The sequence below is a fragment of the Ahaetulla prasina genome, chromosome 3 (assembly GCF_028640845.1).
Source record: "Ahaetulla prasina isolate Xishuangbanna chromosome 3, ASM2864084v1, whole genome shotgun sequence".
Taxonomy (NCBI): domain Eukaryota; kingdom Metazoa; phylum Chordata; class Lepidosauria; order Squamata; family Colubridae; genus Ahaetulla; species Ahaetulla prasina.
Window position 1 is genome coordinate 111,475,146 of NC_080541.1, and position 25,432 is coordinate 111,500,577.

At 45.2% G+C, this 25,432-nt stretch overlaps 1 protein-coding gene across 2 annotated transcripts in view; it reads right to left on the reverse strand.

Annotated features, from left to right (window-relative positions):
* Positions 1-25,432, reverse strand: part of DIAPH1 (diaphanous related formin 1) — a 281,001-nt gene that overhangs the window by 131,497 nt on the left and 124,072 nt on the right. For both annotated transcript variants that reach the window (XM_058174593.1, XM_058174595.1), the window contains exons 18-20: positions 16,770-16,865; positions 16,309-16,403; positions 15,682-15,783 (exon numbers count right to left, since the gene is read on the reverse strand). In XM_058174593.1, coding sequence (XP_058030576.1) covers positions 15,682-15,783; positions 16,309-16,403; positions 16,770-16,865 — 293 coding nt within the window. The remainder of the gene's footprint in view (positions 1-15,681; positions 15,784-16,308; positions 16,404-16,769; positions 16,866-25,432) is intronic.

The following is a 25,432-nucleotide window of genomic DNA, read 5'->3' on the forward strand; positions in this document are numbered from 1 at the left end:
GGCATATAACTTAAGGAAAAAACAGAAAGCACGTGTCATAGAAAAAATAGAATATAAAGGTAAAGAGATATATCAACAGGACAAAATTAAAAAGGCCTTCTCAGAATTTTATACTACTTTATATGCGAAAGATAAAATATTGAATAGGGACATTTATGATTATTTGAAAGATCACAGGGTTAATTAACATTAGAACAAAGGGAAGAGTTGAATCGGCCGATAGCTACTGGAGAAATAGTGGAGGCAATTAAACAATTAAAAATGGGGCAAAAATCCGGTACAGATGGACTTATAGCAAGTTATTATAAAAAATTACAGGATGAAATACTAGGCCCACTTAAAGAATTATTTAATCAGATACAACTAGGAGGAGGAATACCCCCATCGTGGAAAACATCTTTTATTTCATTGATACCGAAAGAGGAACAAGATTGCTCTAAACCTGGGAATTATAGGCCGATCTCACTTTTAAACAATGAGTATAAGACTTTTGTTAAAATAATAGCAATTAGATTAATGTTAGTTTTACAACAAAGAATTCATACTGATCAATCTGGTTTTATAAAAGGGAGGCAGATGAGGAATAATGTTAGACAGATTGTTAATATATTGGAATATTTGGAAAAGAAGAATAGTTCAGCAGCACTTGTTTTTTTGGATGTGGAGAAGGCCTTTGATCGATTGCATTGGGATTTTTTATTCAAATTAATAGAGAAAATGCAATTTGGATATTGCTTTGTTAGAATAATTACAGCGATTTATGGAGAGCAAACAGCTCAGATTATAATAAATGGTAGTTTGACAGAAGTTATTAAGATTGCGAAAGGAACGAGACAGGGATGTCCTTTATCACCACTATTGTTTGTTTTAACTCTGGAACCATTATTGAATAAAATACGAGAGTTAAAAAAGATAGAGGGAATTAAAATTAGACAATATGAGTATAAAGTTAGAGCTTTTCCAGACGACTTAGTGGTTACTTTAACAAATCCTATAAATTCAAGTATATCTTTGTTGGAAACAATTAATAAATACAGGAAGGTATCAGGATTTAAAATAAATCAGAATAAAACAAAAGTGATAATCAAAAATATGTCTAAACAACAGAAACAAAAATTAGAAGAGATAACAGGATTTGAGGTAGTAAAAAAGGTTAAATATTTAGGGGTTTATATTAGCTCATCGAACAGGAAACTTTATAAGAATAATTATGAGTTGCTATGGCAAAAAGTTCAGAAAGACATGAGTGCCTGGAAAAAACTGCAGCTATCGCTATTGAGGAGGATAGCGGCTATTACAATGAATGTGTCACCTAGATTTTTGTTTCTGTTCCAGATGATACCAATAATCAAGAAAGATAAAAATTTGGAGGAATGATAGATCGGGATTAATAAATTTATATGGCAAGGTAAAAAGGCAAGGGTTAAAATGAAAATAATTCAGGACTCACGGGAAAGTTGACTTTGTAAAATATACAAATAGAATGAGACTATTGCCTTATACACTGTAAGCCGCCCTGAGTGTTCGGAGAAGGGCAGGATATAAATGTAAATTAAAAAAAAGAAAAAAAAAGAAAAGAAAGAGGAGGCCTAAAAATGCCTAATTTTAAACTATATTATGAAGCAGTAGCCCTTTCAGTAATAAGTGACTGGTTTAATTTAATGGAGGAAAGAATTTTGAATATAGAAGGTTATGACTTACTATACGGATGGCATGCGTATTTATTTTATGAAAAAAAAATGAATAGGGCTTTTAAGAGTCATGTGTTGAGAAGTGCTCTTTTGCATGTCTGGAAAAAACTGCAGCTATCACTATTGGGGAGGATAGCGGCTATTAAAATGAATGTGTTACCTAGATTTTTGTTTCTGTTCCAGATGATACCAATAATCAAGAAAGATAAAAATTTGGAGGAATGGCAGATTAGGATTAATAAATTTATATGGCAAGGTAAAAAGGCGAGGGTTAAAATGAAAATAATTCAGGACTCACGGGAAAGAGTAGGCCTAAAAATGCCTAATTTTAAACTATATCATGAAGCAGTAGCCCTTTCAGTAATAAGTGACTGGTTTAATTTAATGGAGGAAAGAATTTTGAATATAGAAGGTTATGACTTACTATACGGATGGCATGCGTATTTATTTTATGAAAAAAAAATGAATAGGGCTTTTAAGAGTCATGTGTTGAGAAGTGCTCTTTTGCATGTCTGGAAAAAATATTCCTATAAATTAGACTATAAGATTCCTATATGGGCAAGCCCCAGACATGCAATAGAGAATATAAATATAGAACAGAAACAGGAAATGATTACTTATAAAGAACTCTTGTATGCTGAAAGAGGTAGCTTGCAATTAAAATCTTTACAGGTATTAAATGAAGAAGGGAGGAAATATACTTGGTTTCAATATAGGCAACTAAGTGCTAGATGGAAAGAAGATCAAAAAATTGGTATAATGCAAAGGGAGGAAAATTTAATAAAGCAAATTAGAAATCAGACCCAGGAGCATATAAAGAGATTGTATAATGTATTGCTTGAAATAGATTCGGAAAAGGATTTGGTAAAGAATTGTATGATAAAATGGGCACAGAATATTCAGGAACCAATAATGTTGGTAACATGGGAGAAAATCTGGGTTAGAAATGTTAAGTTTACACAAGCAAGAATCTAAGGGAAAATTTTTATAAGATGTTTTATAGATGGCACTTAGATCCCAAAAAATTATCATGTATGTACCCTGATATCCAAGTGAAATGTTCGAGATATGATTGTGATGACGCTACATATTTTCATATTTGGTGGACTTGCAAGAAAATTAAGGCCTTTTGGATAAGAATTTGGTGGATTATTCAAAATGTCTTGAAGAAGAATATAAAGTTCCTGCCGCAATTTTTCCTGTTGGGAATTGTAACGGATTGTACAGTGACTGAGATTAAATTGATTTTGAACTTAATAACAGCAGCAAGGCTGCTGATTGGACAATATTGGGGAAAAAAAGAATTATCTACAATAGAAGAATGGATATTGAAAGTTACTAACTTGAATAATTAGGATGTATTATCTTAGAATGTAATGGGGGAAGTTAGGAAATGAAAAGACTCGGATGAGGTTAAATGGATTAGAAGGGAAAATTTTACTCTATGTTTGGTTTATGTATAACAATACCTTGTGATTGACCCGGAAAGCCGGGGGGGGGGGGAAGGGAGGGGGGAAGGGGGTTTTGAGGGGGGAGGGGGGGGAAGGGGGAAAATATTTTTGTTTGTTAAAACTTTTTCAATTAAAAAAAAACATCAAAAAAGGACAACAAAGACTGTGCTTTCTGCGCCAACTCAGAAAGCTCAAACTGCTCAAGGAGCTACTGATCCAGAGAACATTATTGAGTTTGTCATTTCACCTCTATAACTGTCTGGTTTGGTTCTGCAACCTAACAAGAAAGACAAAGACTTCAGAGGATAATTAGAACTGCAGAAAAAATAATTGCTACCAACCTGCCTTCCATTGAGGACCTGTATACTGCACGAATCAAGAAGAGGACTATGAAAATATTTACAGATCCCTCACATCCTGGACATAAACTGTTTCAACTCCTACCATCAAAAGAACGCTATAGAGCATTGAACATCAGAACAACTAGACACAAGAACAGTTTTTTCCCAAAGGCCACCACTCTGCTAAACAAATAATTCCCTCAACAATGTCAAACTATTACTAAATCTACACTACTATTAATCTTCTCATCATTTTCATCACCAATCTCTTTCCATCTATGACTGTATGACTGTAACTTTTTGTTGCTATCATTAAGGGTTAAATTGCAACCTATGACCATCATTTGTGTTGTAAATGTTGTACCTTTGATGAAGGTATTTTTTTCCTTTTTCTTTTTCTTTTCTTTTATGTATACTGAGAGCATATGCACCAAAACAAATTCTTTGTGTGTCCAATCACACTTGTCCAATAAAATTCTATTCTATTCTATTCTATTCTATTCTATTCTATTCTATTCTATTCTATTCTATTCTATTCTATTCTATTCTATTCTATTCTATTCTAAGGGCGACTGTGTTCCAGCCTGGATGGCCTCCACAAGTTGTAGATCAGTGCCGCATCCACACCAGCTCTTCCATGCCCCACTCACCAGGCTGGCCTCACAGCCCGTGAGGCTTCCCTTTCATTGAGGTGGTGGGGCAGCCTTTTGCTGGCTCCAGGATCTGCATGGGTCAGATATAAGGCTAACTATGTTCCAGCCTGGATGGCCACCACAAGCCTCCATACCCTGCTTGCAGACCTGGCCTCGCAGCATGCGAGGCTTATCTTTCCACTGGCAGCAGTGCCAATCTCTCCCCTTCCCCCCATCTCTTCCTGAGTGCAGAGAAGGAAGAAGATGGGAATGAGAAGCAGGGAGGCAGAGAAGGAGAGAGAGAAAAAGGAAGGAGAGGCTACTTGGGTGGAGATGCCCCAGTTCATGCAGTTCTGCATCAGTCTTGGAGCCATTGAAACTTGGGTTTAAAGGAGAAAACAATTTTGTTTTCTGTTTTGTCACAGACGGGACTTTGTTGGCAATCCAAGTTAACATTGGTATTCTTGAATTGTGAACTCTCATGAAAGTATCCCCTCCTTGTGTGTTACAAACAGCAATTTCCATTGGTGAAAACATAACAAAGCAGAGTGGGGAAAATATTTTCCTTTGCTATATTTCCAGTCTGAAGTAGACCATGCAAGATCTCTACAGGAGAGCCTTTTTAAGGATTATGTACTAATAGAAAAGCAACTAATTTACCTGTATTCCTAAATGCTAAAGCTGTTGCACATAAAAAACAGAGGAGTTCTGATCAACTATCACAGCCACCATTTTGACAGTTTTGCTGTACTGTTGTCTGTGGACACCCCACTAAATGCAAGCACGGGATAAACTGAACCTAGTTTGTTCTCAGTCTTTTAACTGGCCACAAACAACTAGCAAAAGTGGCATTTGATCACGAGGCAAGGAGGCATTGAGAAATGTTTCCCCTTTTGCATTTGAGCATCCAAGAAGGGGCAGGAAATGAGAAAGGGAAGGAGGAAAGACAAAGAAAAAGAAGAAAAGAGGGGAAGAGAGCAAGTGTTGTGTCTGTACCCCCTGCCAGAAAGTGACTCGGAAAGTGAGGGGGAAGGGCCATCAGGACTTACCTCTGGAGCACTGGCTCCTCTGGCTCAGCTCCAGGAGCCAGAGGCAGGCCAAGTGGAGGAGATAACGAGGCCTCCGTCCCCTGACTCTCCCCCCCCAGGCCACGCCTCCAGACCCAGCTGATGGCAATCAGGCCTGGCTAGATCCCAGGTTTCGGCGATACGAGAGGCGGCCACAACAAAGGAAGGGGTGGGGCAGGCCTAGAGAGTGCTGAGTCATGGAGCCACACCCCACATAGTATAAAAACAGCCCTGGCTGCTCTTCTGCTCCGTGATGAGCAAAAATTGAGCTGAACTATTTGACCCGTGGAGAAGTGAGCTGAACTCTTTGACTTGTGGAGAATTGAGCTGAACATTCGGCCTGGATTGCTGACTTCCTGATTGCCCGGCAACCCCAAGATAAGGGAGACTTTGGCAGGTAGCTGCAGATTCCCTGCCAGGACTGATAGCAGTCGTGAACTCAATTACTGGCTCGTTTAGCCAGCTCGCGTGGCTGAGGCCGGGAGGGGACAGAACAGCAAGGAAGGAAGGAAGGAAGGAAGGAAGGAAGGAAGGAAGGAAGGAAGGAAGGAAGGAAGGAAGGATGGATGGATTATGAGAGGGAGAGACAGTCTCAGGGAAGACCTGCCTTAGCACTTGGCCACCAGCAGCCCTGTTGCCCTTTTGCCATCCCCTTGCCCCAGGGGTGAAATGCTCCCAGTTCGGACCGGATCAGCCGATCCGGTAGCGATGGGGGTGATTGGTTCGCAGAACCGGCAGCAAAAATCCCTGCCCCCCCCATGCCCAGTTCCCGCTTCCCTGCTTGCTTCTTTAAAAAAATGCTTTTAAAAGGTAGAAAAAAGGCTCTGATGATCACAACTGAGCTGCCTGATCGTCAGAGCCTTTTTTTTACTTTTAAAAGAATTTTTTTTACAACTTATTTGTCCAAAAAGGTTGTAAAAAAATCCTTTTTAAAAGTAAAAAAAAATTGTGCACCACAGCTGATCACTCCCCTGCGCGCACTGTTCTACTTACCCCATGCCTCCTTTTGGCGTGCACTGCACGCGCGTGCATGCACCTTGCATTAGGTGTGTGGTGCGCAATGCACATGCACAGCCAGTGAACCAGTAGTAAACCAGTTCAGATTTCACCACTGCTTTGCCCCCTCCTCTCCTAGTGGTCTACCATCCTACAGCTGAGGATGCTTTGGTTACAAAGCCAGATTTCCTTGCAAGGAGAGGGAGTGGGCCACCCTCTGAACCTGGCCAAGGAGAGCAAGCATAGCAGCAACAGCCTTATTTATTTATTTATTTATTAATCGTATTTATATACCGCCCTATCTCCCGAAGGACTCAGGGCGGTTCAAAGGCAAATAAAAACATATAAATACAGATTAAAATAACAATTAAAAAACTTATTCTAAAAGGCCGAATGCTTAAAAACAATATAAAAAATAAAACCCATTTAAAACCAATAAATTTAAAATCTAATCCAGTCCTGCGCAGATGAATAAGTGTGTTTTAAGCTCGCGACGGAAGGTTCGGAGGTCCGGAAGTTGACGAAGTCCTGCGGGTAGTTCGTTCCAGAGGGTGGGAGCCCCCACAGAGAAGGCCCTTCCCCTGGGCGTCGCCAGACGACACTGCCTCGCTGACGGCACCCTGAGGAGTCCCTCTCTGTGAGTGCGCACGGGTCGGTGAGAGGTATTCGGTAGCAGTAGGCGGTCCCGTAAATAACCCGGCCCTATGCCATGGAGCGCTTTAAAGGTGGTTACCAAGACCTTGAAGCACACCCGGAAGGCCACAGGTAGCCAGTGCAGTCTGCGCAGGATAGGTGTCATACGGGAGCCACGAGGGGCTCCCTCTATCACCCGCGCAGTCGCATTCTGGACTAACTGCAGCCTCCGGATGCCCTTCAAGGGGAGCCCCATGTAGAGAGCGTTGCAGTAATCCAGGCGAGACGTCACGAGGGCGTGAGTGACCGTGCATAGGGCATCCCGGTCTAGAAAGGGGCGCAACTGGCGCACCAGGCGAACCTGGTAAAACGCTCTCCTGGAGACGGCCGTCAAATGATCTTCCAGAGACAGCCGTTCATCCAGGAGGACGCCCAAGTTGCGCACCCTCTCCATCGGGGCCAATGACTCGCCTCCAACAGTCAGCCGTGGACTCAGCTGACTGTACCGGGATGCCGGCATCCACAGCCACTCTGTCTTGGAGGGATTGAGCTTGAGCCCGTTTCTCCCCATCCAGACCCGTACGGCTTCCAGACACCGGGACAGCACTTCGATAGCTTCGTTGGGGTGGCCCGGTGTGGAAAAGTACAGCTGGGTGTCATCCACGTACAGCTGGTACCTCACACCGAAGCCACTGATGATCTCATCCAGCGGCTTCATATAGATGTTGAACAGAAGGGGCGAGAGAATCGACCCCTGCGGCACCCCACAAGTGAGGCGCCTCGGAGCCGACCTCTGCCCCCCTGTCAACACTGTCTGCGACCGATCGGAGAGATAGGAGGAGAACCACTGATAAATGGTGCCTCCCACTCCCAATCCCTCCAACCGGCGCAGCAGGATACCATGGTCGATGGTATCGAAAGCCGCTGAGAGGTCTAATAGGACCAGGGCAGAGGAATAACCCCTATCCCTGGCCCTCCAGAGATCATCCACCAACGCGACCAAAGCCGTCTCCGTGCTGTAACCGGGCCGGAAACCGGACTGGAACGGGTCTAGATAGACAGCTTCATCCAGGTGTAAGGGAAACTGATATGCCACCATACTCTCTACAACCTTCGCATGACGGGTTGGAGACCGGACGATAATTACCTAAAACAGCGGGTCAGGAAGGCTTCTTGAGGAGGGGCCTCACCACCGCCTCTTTCAAGGCGGCCGGAAAGACACCCTCCACCAAAGAAGCACTCATAATCGCCTGGAGCCAGCCTCGTGTCACCTCCTGAGTGGCCAGCACCAGCCAGGAGGGGCACGGGTCCAGTAAACACGTGGTGGCATTCAGCCTACCCAACAACCTGTCCATGTCCTCGGGAGCCACAGGGTCAAACTCATCCCAAACAATATCACCAAGACCACCCTCAGACGTCTCACCTGAGTCACCGCAATTTTGGTCCAAACCGTCCCGAAGCTGAACGATTTTATCGTAATAGATAACCGTTAAACTCCTCAGCACGTCCCTGCAACGGGTCATCCCGCTCCCCCTGGTGAAGGAGGGCAGGTCACCGAAACAGGGCGGCTGGGCGGTTATCTGCCGACACAATGAGGGAGGAGGCGTAGCAACGCCTCGCTTCCCTCAATGCCACTAGGTAAGCCCTATTATAGGACTTCACTAGTGTCCGATCAGCCTCTGAACGGCTAGACCTCCAAGAGCTCTCTAGGTGTCTTCTCCGGCGCTTCATCCCCCTCAGCTCCTCGGAAAACCAAGGAGCCGGTTGGGACCTGCACTGGGTCAGAGGCCGCAAAGGCACGACACGGTCTAAGGCCCCCGCCGCGGCCCGTTCCCAGGCCGCAACGAGTTCCTCAGACGTGCCGTGAGCCAGACCCTCAGGAAGTGGCCCAAGCTCCGTCCGGAACCTCTCCGGGTCCATCAGGCGCCTGGGACGGAACCAACGTATTGGTCCCGTCTCCCTGCAGTGTTGAGTAGCGGTCAGAAAGTCCAGGCGAAGGAGAGAGTGATCTGACCATGACAAAGGTTCAATGACTATTTCCTTCAAGTCCAGATCTCTCGACCACTGACCAGAGATAAAAATCAAGTCCGGTGTACCACCCCCAGTGTGAGTAGGGCCATCAACTACTTGAGTCAGGTCCAAGGCCGTCATGGAAGCCGTGAACTCCCGAGCTGCTGTCGACGACGAGCCGGAAGATGACGAGCCTTGCTGTCGACGAGCCTTGAGGAGGAGGTAAGCGCAGCCAGGCACCTACTAGGGGAAGCGGGGCGGGGCTGGGCTGTGGGGTCCCAGTGCCCTGAGAACTCAAGGGCTAGGCTGGGTGCTTGCCCTCCACTGCCCAGGGCTCCAAGCAGCCTGCACTGCCTTTCAGGGGTTCTGTTGTGTCTGCGCCCCCCGAGCCGGGGCCCCTGCCAGAAAGTGACTCTGAAAGTGAGGGGGAAAGGCCATCAGAACTTACCTCTGGAGCACCGGCTTCCCTGGCTCAGCTCCAGGAGCCAGAGGCAGGCCAAATGGAGGAGATAATGAGGCCTCCGTCCCCTGACTCTTCCCCCCCAGGCCACGCCTCCAGACCCGGCTCATGGCAATCAGGCCTGGCTGGACCCTAGGTTTCATAGGCAGGAGAGGCGGGAACAACAGAAGCAGGGGTGGGACAGGCCTAGGAAGTGCTGAGTCATGGAGCCACACCCCACAGGATATAAAAGCAGCAAGGGCTGCTATACCACTTCGTGGCGAGCAAATCAACTGCTTAGAGGGAGAGAACTAGAGCTGTTTGTTTGTTCTTGGTTTCCTGGTTGACTCATCAGCATCAAAAGAGATAACAGAGACACTTGGCAGACTGTTGGGAATCATCATGGCAATGGTCAAGTAATTCTGCTTTGCATTAACCAAATAATCTCTTAGATAAGCAATAAAAATTTGTAAGATGTAGATTCTTGTCAGAATCGGATCATCTACAAGGAAAACCAGCAAGCAGACAAAATAGCAAGCAGACAATGTAGTTGCATTATACGTGTATTTCTGTATATCCTGTTCCAACCACATAACCATTAATTGTGATGTTTCCATGTCTCGCTACAGCTAAACATTCTGTAACAGGAAAAGTTCTGTAGAAATGTACCCCCCTGCTGTTGCAAACTGCTCAGAAACGCTAACCACAGAACCTGTCCGGGTAACACCGGACATGATATGAAAACTGCTTTGCACACATAGAATATTCATCTTACTCAGATGTGCTTGCAAACAAATTGCCATATATGTATATTCCGACCCAATGTGTCAGTTTATGTATGGTTAATCAGGATCACATGCTTGCCTTCTGATGCTCTGTAACCCACCCCTAAACAAGCCTCAATAAAAGAGTTTGTCTCGGGCTAGCTCGAGGCTCGCTCACCCCGAGGAGAATTGGACTCCGTGTCTTCGTTCTCACTCTGTCCGGCGCGGGCACTGCCCGGACCCTCTCGTGGCGAGCCAGCTGGCCGCGAGAAAAGCCACAGCAGACGTTCGCTAGTTTGCTGCCAGAGCTGATAGCTGCCAGCTAATTAAGTCATCGCTCGTGTCTCCCGGACTGAGGCTCCTCTTGTAGGCAAGGATTTGGCGCTCACCCTGGTCTCACCTCCCTCCGCTGGAGACAATGGATCCCCCCCAGCCCCAACTGGGCCACCACAGGCACCCACCCACACCCACACATATACTATTCTCCTTGCTGGGTCATTGTTGTTTCGACGGGTTTTGGACCCCCCCGCCCTGTTTGGAAGAGGTGGGGGAGGGGATTCCACCCGGTTTTGTAAGATCTATCGGGGATTCCCTCTCCGGGAATTGACATTGCCAGCGATGGTGGGGATGACGACGCTACTCACCTACTTGCCATATGGGTTTGTTGGCCTCTTTTTGACTTACCATCAGACAAAGTGGCCTCCCATTGGTCAGACCATCTATTCTTGCCTTGTCCATTCTGAGGATATGACTCTCTCTCGCTGTCTCTACTTTTCAACATGCGATACTCCGTACATGAACTCCTCCACCTGCGAGGTGCCCCCGCCTCGCAGGAATGGCCCACTGCATTACCAAGGGCCGGCCTCAATGACAGGTCTTGGGACCCACAGAGGTGGCATGCGTCTAGGAAGAGCCTTTGGGGATTTTTAAACAGGGAATTTTTAAAGGGGGAGAGGGTAAGAGCAGGTGTTGGGGGAAACCCGTCGGGGAGGGTATGTCCAGTCCTAGCGCGTGCTCACGACACTATTTTAGCTGGTCCGAAGACAGGGGGGGAGGGGTCTGAACAGAGCAGAGAGTATCATCCCATCTGTACGGTAAGTGGGGGGGGCAGATATGGCGGAGGCAGGGGGCCGTATCATTCTTTGGGAGCACATGGTCAATGTTTAAAGGCGATCACGTGCTCCGGCCCCTCAGTCCTCACTCGTTCCCCGGATGGTCAAGATCCTCAGAGCTTGGGTCTACGGCTGATGCTCTGCAATGCCCGGTCCGTGGTCAATAAGGCTCCCCTGATTTGTGATCTGATTCAGAGGGAGTCCGCGGACTTTATGGGCATTACGGAGACCTGGTTGGGCACAGAAGGGGGTGTATCCCTGGTCGAACTGTGCCCTCCGGGTTTCCGTGCATTCCATCAGCCGAGGGCCCAAGGTAGGGGTGGGGGGGTGGCGGTTGTGATTAGAGAAAGTCTGGAGCCGAGGGAGTCCACTGTTCCTCAGATAGCTGGCTGTGAATCCCTCCTTGTGAAATGGGGCCATCGGAATCAGATGGGGCTGTTGATCACGTACCTGGCTCCTTGCTGCATGACTACAGCCCTACCTGAACTACTAGAGGTGCTTGCTGGCGTGGCGGTTGAGATTCCCAGACTTTTGGTCTTGGGAGATTTCAACTTGCCATCGGCCGGCTTGTCATCAACGGTGGTTCAGGAGTTCCAGGCCTGCATGACGGCCTTGGACCTGATTCAAGTAACTGATGGCCCTACACACATTGGGGGAGGCGCGCTAGATTTGATTTTTATCTCTGGTCAGTGGGTAAATGATCTGGATTTAGGAGATATAGTGAAAGAACCGGTGTCATGGTCAGATCATTTTCTCCTTCGCCTAGACTTTCGAACCGCTGCTCACCACTGCAGGGAGACGGAGCCGATGCGTTGGTTCCGTCCCAGGCGCCTGATGGACCCGGAGAGGTTCCTGACGGAGCTTGGGCCGTTTCCTGAGGATCTTACCCACGGCACGACTGAAGAACTGGTTGCGGCTTGGGAACGGGCCGCGGCTGGGGCTTTGGACCGTGTCGTGCCTTTGCGGCCTCTGACCCGGCGTAGATCTCAATTGGCTCCCTGGTTCTCCGAGGAGCTGAGAGAGATGAAACGCCGGAGAAGACGCCTAGAGAGTATTTGGAGGTCCAGCCGTTCCGAGGCTGATCGGACACTAGTGAGGTCCTTTACTAAGACCTACCTAGTGGCAATGAGGGAGGCGAAGCGTTCCTACATTTCCACCCTCATTGCATCGGCAGATAACCGCCCGGCCGCCCTGTTTCGGGTGACCCGTTCCCTCCTTCAACAGGAGGGATGGGATGACCCCCTACGAGGACGAGCTGAGGAGTTTAACGGTTATCTATACGATAAAATCATTCAGCTTCGTGATGGCTTGGACCATGATTGCGATGATTCAGCCGAGGTGGCAGAGACACGTTTTGTTGAGATTATTTGGGATGAGTTTGATTCTGTGGCTCTCGAGGACGTGGACAGGTTGCTGGGGAGGTTGCATGCAACTACGTGTTTACTAGACCCGTGTCCTTCCTGGTTAGTACTGGCTGCTCAGGAAGTGACACGAGGCTGGCTCCAGGGGATTATAAATGCTTCTTTGCTTGAAGGGGTTTTCCCCGCCGCCTTGAAGGAGGCGGTGGTGAGACCTCTCCTGAAGAAGCCTTCCCTGGACCCAGCTATTTTGGGAAACTACCGTCCAGTCTCCAACCTTCGCTTTTTAGCGAAGGTTGTAGAGAGTGTGGTTGCATGGCAGCTTCCCCGACACCTGGAGGAAGCTGTCTATCTAGACCCATTCCAGTCCGGCTTCCGACCCGGTTACAGCACGGAGACGGCTTTGGTCGCATTGGTGGATGACCTCTGGAGGGCCAGGGACAGGGGTTGTTCCTCTGCCTTGGTCCTATTAGATCTCTCAGCGGCTTTTGATACCATCGACCATGATATCCTGCTGCGCCGGTTGGAGGGATTGGGAGTGGGAGGCATCGTTTATCGGTGGTTCTCCTCCTATCTCTCCGACCGGTCGCAGACGGTGTTGACAGGGGGGCAGAGGTTGTCCTCGAGGTGCCTCACTTGTGGAGTACCTCAGGGGTCAATTCTCTCACCTACCCTGTTCAACATCTATATGAAGCCGCTGGGTGAGGTCATCAGTGGTTTCGGGGTGAGTTATCATCTGTACGCTGATGATACTCAGCTGTACTTTTCCACCCCGGACCACCCCAACGAAGCGGTCGAAGTGCTGTCCCGGTGCCTGGAAGCCGTACGGGTCTGGATGGGGAGAAACAGACTCAAGCTCAATCCCTCCAAGACGGAGTGGCTGTGGATGCCGGCACCCCGGTACAGTCAGCTGCATCCGCAGCTGACTGTTGGGGGCGAGTTAGTGGCCCCAAAGGAGGTGGTTCGCAACTTGGGCGTCCTCCTGGATGGTCGGCTGTCCTTTGATTAACATCTGGTGGCCGTCTCCAGGAGGGCCTTTTACCAAGTCCGCTTGGTTCGCCAGTTGCGTCCCTTCCTTGACCGGGATGCCTTATGCACAGTCACTCACGCTCTGGTTACGTCTCGGCTGGATTATTGCAATGCTCTCTACATGGGGCTGCCCTTGAGGTGCACCCGGAGGCTGCAGTTAGTCCAGAATGCAGCTGCGTGAGTGGTAATGGGAGCCGCTCGTGGCTCCCACGTAACACCACTGCTCCGTAGCCTGCACTGGCTTCCTGTAGTCTTTCGGGTGCGCTTCAAGATTCTGGTTACCACCTTTAAAGCGCTCCATGGCTTAGGACCCGGGTACTTACGAGACCGCCTGCTGTTACCTTATGCCTCCCACCGACCCGTACGCTCTCACAGAGAGGGCCTTCTCAGGGTGCCGGCAGCCAAACAATGTCGGCTGGCGGCCCCCAGGAGTAGGGCCTTCTCTGTGGAAGCATCGACGCTCTGGAATGAACTCCCCCCTGGCCTACGTCAAGTGCCTGATCTTCGGACCTTTCGTCGTGAGCTAAAAACATATTTATTTATTCAAGCAGGACTGGCATAAATAGTTGATTTTAAATTGGGGTTTTATTAATATTTTAAATTTTTAAATCTTTTTTAATTATCAGCCGTTTAGTAATAGTTTTATTTTAAATTCTTTTTAATTGTATATATTCTGTATTTTATTTTGGCTGTACACCGCCCTGAGTCCTTCGGGAGAAGGGCGGTATAAAAATTTAATAAAACAAACAAACAAACAAGTGATGTTGAGCTGGCCATGCCCCCTTGTCCTCCCCCAAGGTCAACCACCACCCTGATGTGGTCCTCAATGAAATCAAGTTTGACACCCCTGATCTAGAAGGATATCCACAGACTTGAACACTAGACCTCTATCTAACAAAATGCAATTCAGTGGCTAGAAAAGTAAGATTTTACACTTAGGCAAGAAGACCCAATGCACAGGTATAGAATAAGTGATACTTGGTTCAACAGCTGTGTGAGAGGGATCTAGGTGTTCTAGTGGACAAACACTTAGGTATGAGCCAGCATTATACTACAGTTGCCAAAAAAACAACAACACTGTCCTAGGCTGCCTCGATAGATGGATCAAAGTATCAAGATCATGTGAATTATACTGTACTTTGTACTTCAGTGGTAAAACTACACTCAGAATGCTGCATCCAGTTTTAGTCACAATACAAAAAAGATTTTGAGATTCTTGAAAGAGTGTAGAGAACAGCAACAAAGACAATTAGGAGTCTGGAAGATAAATATATGATGAATGGTTGAAGGAATTGGGTATGTCTAGTCTAATGAAGAGAAGAACTAGGGGCAACTTGATAGCAGTTTTTCAATGTCTGAAAAACTGACAACAGAGGAGGCAGTCAATCTATTCTCCAAAGCCTTTGAGGTCAGGACTAGAAGTAACAGGTGGAAGATCATTAAAGAAAGCTGCAACCTAAACTAAGGAAAAATTTCCTGACAATGAGAATAATTAATCAGTGGAATGGTTTGCCTCCAGAAGTCCTCCTTTATTGAAGGTTTTTAACCTTTTTTGTTTAGAATGGTTTAGGGTCTTCTCTTGAGCAGGGCGTTGGACCCTTCCAACTGTTAAAGTTTTCCCTTGAATAACAGTATACTCTTCCCATTATTGTTTAAGCTTCAGAAGTGTGAAAGACAATGCATATTTCTATAAAATATAAGTGAAAATAAAGAAAAATAAAGTGGGGGAAGGAAAAAAGGGGAAGAGAAAAGTGTGGGATAAAGGGAAAAAAGAAGAAAAAACCATTAGCTGCCAACTCTTTAGTGCAGTAGAATAAAGGCATACTGAATATATACTAGCTATTTTTATAGCAACAAATAACTCTAATCAGCAAATCCTAAAATCAAAAATTCATTTTTTTCTGTCTAGAGCACAAAAGAAAATTTTAGAATTTCAAATAGCTCAGGAGACATGTAGGCTAGAATATAAGGACTATACTCAAAGTTAAGGGGAAAAAAATGAAGCACTTAGTAGACATAACAGTGGGACGTCCTAGCAAATGATGTGACAGACTGAAAAATAAGAGGGACAAATTTACATTGTATTATTGTGCATTTGTTATGTATTTCTTTTCTGAAAGAGATTATGATTCCTCTTCTGCAATGGATAATCACTTACCACAATTCCAAATTGCTCAGACTCAGCTAGTTCATTATATTCTTCTTTTAGTCCTGCGATCATCTTCAACTTGTCTGGTTCAGGCATTAACTTAATCAGATTCTGAGAAAGAAGTTAAAAGGATACAGTTGCTTGGAATAGCTTCTAATAAATATAATAATATTGACCTAAAAAAACTAGTTTAAGGATGAGTTTTTCAAACTAGGGAACCCTTTTGACATAATTTGATATGCCTCTAAATACCAAATATTCAAATACAAGGGATCCATGACATCATAAAATCTCCTGATTATTATATACCCAAACCTGAATAATTTATGACCTATCGAACAGAAACCTTTTTTTTGTAATTTTTTTTTTTAACAAACAAACATACATAAAACCATCTTTAATACAAATACATTGTGTCGGTGGGTTGATCCCTAATTTTATGTGCAACTTGACGAACAGAAACCTTGGAGCTGCCAGTTCTTGACAATCTCTCTCTGTTCTTACAATCCTGGATAGCAAAATAAACACTTTTTAGTTGCCAGAACTACTGAAGATTGAGTTCAGCTTAATGGATACGGGCTGTGCAGACTTACACTCTAGAAAGAAAATATGATCACACATTCTAGTCTTTCTCACCTGCACCATGGATTCAGTCAACACAGCTTCATTCACCTCCAAGATGGCATTCTTGATTTCCTCATAAGGCAAGCGAAAGGAGCCCAAAAAAATAGCTGCCACATTTAAAGAGAAGCACAATTAACCAAATTATTGCCATAACCAAATATTAAAATCAGAGAAATGTACCTTTCCTAACTTTTCCTTTCTTTCCTTCAAATAAACATTCAAATGTTTCTGAAAGTTTTCACAAGTAACTTAGGCAAACTTTCCCAACAGAATTACAGAATAACAGTGGATGTGACCTTGGAGGTCTTCTAATCCAACCTGTTTTGAGCAGAAGAATCTATACCAATCCAAACAACTCCAGTCTCTTCTTAAAAACCTCCAGTTAATAGAGCACTTACAACTTCTGGAAGCAAGCTGCTCCACTAATTTTCATTGATAGAAATTTCTCCTTAATCATATAAAATCATACTCACAAAGGTTCTGAGCATTTTTTGAATCTAGCACTCTCAGCTCCTTGACTTTCTTCTTAGCTTGGTTCTTTTCCTCTCCACTCTCAGGTTGCTTTTTTGCTGTGAAGAATTAAAGAATTAAAAATCATAAAGATTTTTAAAGAATTAAAAGATTTTAAAAGAATTAAAAATCATAGCAACCCAGATAATTTCAACAGAACTGTCCATAGTTACCAATCTCTCAAAGAAATTCAGAGCATCCCTTAATCACTGAAAGGATTTTAAGAGGGATAAAAACATAAGGTAAGCCTGGTATAATAGGTGTGTCCAATATCAGGAGGTATCTTTCAAACTTTCCCTCACAAAATAAAATTACACTGTTATTCCCCCATTTATTATTTCAAAGCAGTAACTGATCCATTTATGTGCTCATACGTAAACGACTACGCTACAACTAGAATGGCGCATTGAAACGTTAAATAATTAAATAATAAAGGACTATATCTTAATATAAACAAGTATATTAACATTAGGATTAGTAATGGTGGCCTGACTAGAAGCCAGAATGGAGGCAGAAATAAGAAATAGGGGGAATATTAGCACACATATTTTTCATACAATAGAATAAAAGCAATTAACTAAAGGAAAAGATTAGAGGTTGAAAGAGGGCAGTACTATGTAAACTCAAATAATATTGTGATTTACATTAAAATGGAATATTGAAATATTGAATAACTATTTTAAAACAAATATGTATATTAATAGTAGGATTTCATGAATTTGATTAAAGTAACAAATACTATTAATATTATGTGATATTTGTCCCAAAATGAATGATACCCAGATGCTGTTGATGTATATTCAAAAAATTTAAAAAAACATTTAAAAATATGGATAAGATTTAGGTAAGAGATTTAGATAGGATATAAGCCTTATAGAAAAAAAGAGGCACAGCATAATTAGAAAATAGGATCTTGTCTTAAAGTACAAAATGGAAGATATATCAAATTGGGGCATTAGAATCACAAATAATTACCAAGATGACCTCCAATAGTGGTACAAAGCCAGGAATATACAAAGTGAAATGCCCCTATGGATAATAAATATTCCCTTCATGGAGATAACTACAAGGGAGGGAACCATTCTCTTGTGAACATCCGGCTGATGTTGTGCAACGCACGGTCCGTGGTTAACAAGGCCCCCCTAGTTCGTGATCTTATTCAGGGGGGTTCCGCGGACCTTATGGGCGTTACGGAAACCTGGTTGGGCACAGAAGGGGGCGTGCCCCTTGTTGAAATGTGCCCACTGGGTTTCCGAGCATTCCATCAACTGAGGGCCCAAGGTAGGGGTGGGGGGGTGGCGGTTGTTATTAAAGAGAGTCTAGAGCCGAGGGAGACCACTGTACCTCAGATTGCCGGCTGTGAATCCCTCTTTGTGAGATGGGGTCATAGGTGTCAGATGGGCTTGCTGGTCACGTACCTGGCTTCTTGCTGCGTGACAGTAGCCCTGCCCGAGCTCCTGGAAGTGCTTGCTGGAGTGGCGGTTGAGACCCCCAGATTCATGGTTATGGGGGACTTTAACCTGCCATCGACCGGCATGTCATCGACAGCAGCTCGGGAGTTCACAGCTTCCATGACGGCCTTGGACCTGACCCAAGTAGTCGATGGCCCCACTCACATTGGGGGTGGCATGCTGGACTTGATTTTTATCTCTGGACAGTGGTTGAAGGATCTGGACTTGAGAGATTTAGTCATTGAACCTTTGTCATGGTCAGATCACTCTCTCCTTCGCCTAGACTTTCTGACCGCTACTCAACACCGCAGGGAGACGGGACCAATACGTTGGTTCCGTCTCAGGCGCCTGATGGACCCGGAGAGGTTCCGGACGGAGCTTGGGCCATTTCCTGAGGGTCTGGCCCATGGCACGGCTAAAGAACTAGTCGCGGCTTGGGAACTGGCCGCAGCTGGGGCTCTAGACCGTGTCGTGCCTTTGCGGCCTCTGACCCAGCGAAGGTCTCAATCAGTTCCTTGGTTTTCCGAGGGGCTGAGGGAGATGAAACGCCGGAGAAGACGCCTAGAGAGTTCCTGGAGATCCAGCCGTTCGGAAGCTGATCGGACACTAGTTAGGTCATATACCAGGACCTACCTAGTGGCATTGAGGGAAGCGAGACATGGCTACGTCTCCTCCCTCATTGCGTCGGCAGATAACTGCCCGGCCGCCCTGTTTCGGGTGACTCACTCTCTCCTTCAACAGGGGGAGCGGGATGACCCGTTGCAGGGACGTGCCAAGGAATTTAGTGGTTATCTATACGATAAAATCGTTCAGCTTTGGGATGCTCTGGATCAAAATTGGGTGGATCCAGATGAGAGGTCAGAGAACTGTCTTGTTGAGACTGTTTGGGATGAGTTTGACCCTGTGGCTCCCGAGGACATGGACAGGTTACTGGGGAGGTTGAATGCCACCACATGTTTACTGGACCCGTGCCCCTCCTGGTTGGTACTGGCCACACAGGAGGTGACACGAGGCTGGCTCCAGGGGATTACTAATGCTTCTTTTTTGGAGGGGGTCTTCCCTGCCGCCTTGAAAGAGGCGGTGGTGAGACCTCTCCTCAAGAAGCCTTCCCTGGACCAAGCTGTTTTAGGTAATTATCGTCAGGTCTCCAACCTTCGCTTTGTGGCGAAGGTTGTAGAGAGTGTGGTGGCACGTCAATTACCCCAGTACCTGGATGAAACTGTCTATCTAGACCCATTCCAGTCCAGCTTCCGGCCCGGATACAGCACGGAGACGGCTTTGGTCGCGTTGGTTGATGATCTCTGGAGGGCCAGGGATAGGGGTTATTCCTCTGCCTTGGTCCTATTAGACCTCTCAGCGGCTTTTGATACCATCGACCATGGTATCCTACTGCACCGGTTGGAGGGATTGGGAGTGGGGGACATCGTTTATCGGTGGTTCTCCTCCTATCTCTCTGACCGGTCGCAGACGGTGTTGACGGGAGGGCACAGGTCGACCTCGAGACACCTCACTTGTGGGGTGCTGCAGGGGTCGATTCTCTCGCCCCTCCTGTTCAACATCTATATGAAGCCACTGGGTGAGATCATCAGTGGCTTCGGTGTGAGGTATCAACTGTACGCTGATGACACTCAGCTGTACTTTTCCACACCGGGCCACCCCAACGAAGCTGTCAAAGTGCTGTCCCGGTGTCTGGAGGCCGTACGGATCTGGATGGGGAGAAACAGGCTCAAGCTCAATCCCTCCAAAACAGAGTGGCTGTGGATGCCGGCACCCCGGTACAGTCAGCTGCAGCCACGGCTGACTGTTGGGGGCGAGTCACTGGCCCCAATGGAAAGTGTGCGTAACTTGGATGTTCTCCTGGATGGACGGCTGTCTTTTGAAGATCATTTGACAGCCGTCTCCAGGAGAGCTTTTTACCAGGTTCGCCTGGTTCACCAGTTGCGTCCCTTCCTAGACCGGGATGCCCTATGCACAGTCACTCATGCTCTCGTGACATCTCGCCTGGATTACTGCAATGCTCTCTACATGGGGCTTCCCTTGAGGAGCACCCGGAGGCTCCAGTTAGTCCAGAATGCAGCTGCGCGGGTGATAGAGGGAGCCCCTCGTGGCTCCCATGTGACACCACTCCTGCGCAGACTGCACTGGCTACCTGTGGCTTTCCGGGTGTGCTTCAAGGTTTTGGTAACCATCTTCAAAGCGCTCCATGGCTTAGGGCCAGGCTACTTACGGGACCGTCTGCTGCCACCGACTGCCTCCCACCGACCCGTGCGCTCCCACAGGGAGGGACTCCTTGGGGTGCCGTCCGCCAGGCAGTGCCGACTGGCGACACCCAGGGGAAGGGCCTTCTCTGTGGAGGCCCCCACCCTCTGGAATGAACTTCCCCTGGGACTCCGTCAACTTCCCGACCTTCGAACCTTTCGCCGCGAGCTTAAGACACATCTATTTATTTGCGCAGGACTGGGCTAGGATTTTAATTTAATGTAGTTTTAATGAGGTTTTATTATTTTAATTATAAATTTTAATTCGGCCTTATTCAATAAGTTTTTTAATTAGTGTTTTATTTTGTATTTATATTTGTGTATTTGTGTTTTTAATAGGCTGTAAACCGCCCTGAGTCCCTTGGGAGATAGGGCGGTATAAAAATGTGATTAAATAAATAAATAAATAAATAAATAATTTTCTATGTACAGGGTATCTTTAATAAAACATATTGATTGGACTTCCGGTTTGGCTCCGCTTCGTTGAAAGCAGTCTTGTTTAGACTGCTAACTTCTTAGTCTGTAGAGCTGCCAGGACATCGTAAATCTATTGTCTGACAGCTTGTAAGTCTCTTCCCTCGGGCAAAGAGGGAGATATGAGCATTCAGGCTGAAGTTGAGACACCCAAAAAAGCCACAGAAAAAAAGTTTCTGGGGCTTGAGGGCAGTGCTCCTTCCATAGTCTGAAAAGCTCCAGACTCGGAGATGCATCTGTCTTCTGACAGAAAAAAACGTAGCATCCAATCTCTGTGGCGGAAATTGATTTATGATGGATTGTAACGCGGACGGAGCAGATACTGGAGTTCTAGCATTTGTTTGTAAGAAGATTGCAATACCCTGAGGATATGCTTGTTGCGAAGATAGGAGAGAAGAAAGCAAATGGCGTTTTGTGGAATGTGTGTATTAGAAACGAAAGTTAAAGAAATGCTTATTAACAGCTAGTGTGGAACTAGAAGATACTGACTAAATGGAAGAAATGAGAATTTTATGATTTATATTTTTTCTTCTTCTTTGGGATTATAGTGATTCAGAAGAAAAGCTTTTTGAATTTTTCTTTTTTAACCTCCTTTTATCTGTTATTAGGCTATATTTTAAAAAATGGCTTTTAAGCAAACAGTACCAAAAGCCACTAAAAACTTTGAAATTTCTTCAGTTCTGATTCAAAACTTAAAAGAAGAGATTAAAAAGGAATTAAGAAACTCTTTACAGGAATTTTTGGAGACTTGTCTTTCAGAAATAGATAAAAATTTGATGAAATAGAGAAAGAGATGTTGGATTTTAAGGAAGTGGTGGAAGAGCAGAAGAAGGAAATGAAAATGGTAAAGGATGCAATTTTGCAAATATTAAGCTCTTGTATTCAGATGGAAGATAATCTTGAAGAAATTAATAAAGCTAATTTGGAGTTGCAAAGGAAAATAGAGGAAATTCAAAAGAATCAAAATAATTGGAACTTAGATAATAAGATGGAAGATATACAGGCAAAGGTAGATAGGGCAGATGAAGAAAGAGTAATATTACAATACAGATTAATGGAATATGCTATAAGGGTGAGGGGATTGAGGCAAAATAGGAAGGAAAATTTAAAAGAGATTTTTACGCAAGCCTTTGCTCAGATAAAGGGTGTGGAGCCAGAAGACTTTGAGATTAATATTGAAAGAATTTATCATGTTAATTCTTGGTGGGCAAGACAAAATAGAGTACCGAGGGATGTGGTTATTTATTTTACAACTAAAAAGATTAGGTATGAAATTTTGCAAGCCTTTTATAAAAATAAATTTCAAATATTGGGACAAGATATAAAAATGATGAAGGAAATTCCTCCTAAAATGTTAAGAAAGAGAAGAGAATTTGCTTTTTAGTGGATGAGTTTAAGAAACATCAGATATATTTTAGATGGGAAGTTCCAATGGGCTTGTCAGTGAATTTTAGAGGCAGAAAGTATTTTCTTAATTCCGTTACGAAAGCAAGACATTTCTATATTAATGTTTTAAAGAGTGGGAATCCTTTGTTGTTAGATGCTAAGTTAAATGGTTTGGAAATGATGGAAAATGGAGGTGAGGGGAGGAATGTTTAAGATGTGAATATGATGATTATGGTTAATTTATGAAATTGATTTGTTTAGGATACAAATTATAGGATTTTTATTATTTGCTATTTTTTTTTTTTTTTTTACATTTATATCCCGCCCTACTCCGAAGACTCAGGGCGGCTTACGGTGTATATTTGTATGGTATAAACCTATGGGATGATATTATTTAATTGTGAAGGATGGAAAGTAAAATTTATGAATTTAGATAATGTTGTGGATGTAATGATTTTAATTATTTACTGTTATATTGTGGATGTAGTTTGTTTTAATTGACACGTTTGTAGATAGTAAAAGTTATGAAGCTAAGTTGGAAATATTGTATTTGAGAGATTTTATTCGTAATGATATTTGATTGATGGAGTAGTACTGGAAAATTGGACATTAAATGTTATGACAATTAAAGAAAGATATAAGTGATTAGTATTTGAGTTCGAGAAGCTGGATCGTAATTTAAGAAATAGACTTATGAAATTTGAAGAAATATACAAGTGGGAGAAAAATTTGAATTTGAGAAGATGGGCTAATTTTTAAAATGGGCTGTAAGAAGAACGGACATTAAATGTTACGACAATTGAAGAAATATATAACTGATAAAAATTTGAGTTCGGGAAGATGGACTGTAATTCAAGAAATGGACTTATGAAATTTGAAGGAGTATATAAGGGGGAAAAATTTGAATTTGAGAAGATGGATCAATTTTAAAAATGGATTGTAAGAAGAAGTAATATGTGAAGTTGGTTGTCAGGCCTGGAAACCATATTAGACTTTAGGGTTCCAGACGCTGCCACATTTTTCCCCTGAGGGGAGGAAGGGGGGCTGAGGGGTATGGTAACATTCTTCAAGCGGTCAAGGTCGGATGGTGTTCACATCTGCAGGAAGAGTGGTAAGAAGATATTCGAATGAACTGGGAGAACGTGGGACCATGTGACCATCAAAGGGGTCAGGGGGGTGGGACTCTTGGGGTTTGTATAACTGGGAAAAGAATCCGGAAATTCAGTTTTGGAATTTCACTCATCGTGTGCCAGTTTCCTCATGCTAGTAAAGAACTCTGGAAAACAATGGCCTCTGAGTTTTTTTTATGCAGAAGAGGTTTTTCTGGAACCTTGACATTATTCCAAAACTCATAACTTTCTTTTGCTAACGGTACCCTCTCCTTCACTCAGAGGGGGCCCGTTAGGGGGGTGCTGGGCCCCAGCCTCCGCAATCTCCACAGCGGTGCAAAGACCCAGCGAAGATGGAAGAGCAGCAAGCTGAAACCGTGGAAGTAGCACAGAAGCTTGAATCTAACGATTTAATTGAAATCACCTACTTCCCATCGGAAGATATGACTCAAAACCCCGAAGTGGTAGAGTGCTTGTCAGCTTGGAGCACGGCCCAAAGACTCCGATTCATGGGTAAGCTGTCATTCGGGAGAAAACATTTCCCCGGGGCGGAATGGAGAGCCCCCTCCCTCTTCTCAACCTTACTGGAGGACAGTAAAACCCAGAGAATCGGGAGAGTCACTGGATTGGGACCTGAGAAACCCCCTGAAATCCCAGTCCCTAGTAGACCTCCCTGAAACTTTTGAGCGTTTGGAAGTGAGGCCTCGTATAAGCTCAGTTCACCCACCTCGAGAGCCTTTAGCTCAGCCTAAATTCACCTTCCCTCCCACCAGAGAGGGAGAAATTACTGAAGCTCAAAACCGTTCCGATGAACGCAGGAGGACCTCCCTTCCCTCCTTCAGACGGCAGGGAGTTCAGGCAGCACCAGGGACTTGGGGGGAATCGCAACTCCCCCCTCCAATTGACTTTTGCCGCCAATAGAGGCCTACGCTGCCTCCAGCTGCTTCTATTCCTCCTGGTTGGGCATTTTATCCTGGACAAGGGTGGATCCAGTACCAATGGCAACCAGCCAGTTCAGCACCTTTCTTTCCTGGGGGCCCCAGGCCGATTTTTGCCTCGTCAGCTGAAGCATTTCAAGGACTTCCTTCTCAGCAGCCAGGGGGAATTCCACCCCCCTTCACAACTCAGCAACCAGCCACAACAGCAACGGCCGTCCCCCAAATCCCTCTTCAACCACAAGCAGGCCAGCTAAACCCACCCGCACCCCCTCACCCAGCCCCTCCCCCTTTCAAACCAACCTTTGATGGGAATCCACACCACCTGGCTTACTTTCTCAGCAGAATTGAGGCTTACGTTGAACAGTATAGACATCAATACCCATCAGAAAGAAGCCTAATCAACGCCATCTCGGATGGTATGAACGTGGGGCTAGCCTCAGAATGGATAGCTCAACTACACAATGAACGTGCACCAGAACTAAACGATGTTCACGGATTTATGGCACTGCTTCGCAACCGGTTTCAAGATGATGACCTAATTGCAGAATGTGAAACCACCTTAAAAACAATGAAACAAGGTAACAAGCCTCTAAAACAATTTGTATGGGATTTCAGAAGGGTTGCTGGCAATCTTAGACATTGGCCAGATCGCATCATCCTCCACTACTTCAAAGATGCCATTGATCAAAACATCAGAAAAGCCTGCTCCACCAGAGGAATCCCAGAACAACTAAATGACTGGTACAACGTGTCCATCGCTCTGGACAGAGAATTCAACCCCCTCCAAAGCCAATCACCAACTACAACTCCACAACGACCACCTACAAGACCCTCCCTCTTAAGACCAACCACACCCTCCACCTTTCAGTCTTCAGCAATAATCAAATGCTACCGTTGTGAAAAACTAGGACATCGGGCTTCAGTTTGCCTAGCCCCAACATCCCTCCCACAGTATCGCCCACCAACTGCTACCCGACCATACAAACCCCCTCGAAAGAATCCGAATACCA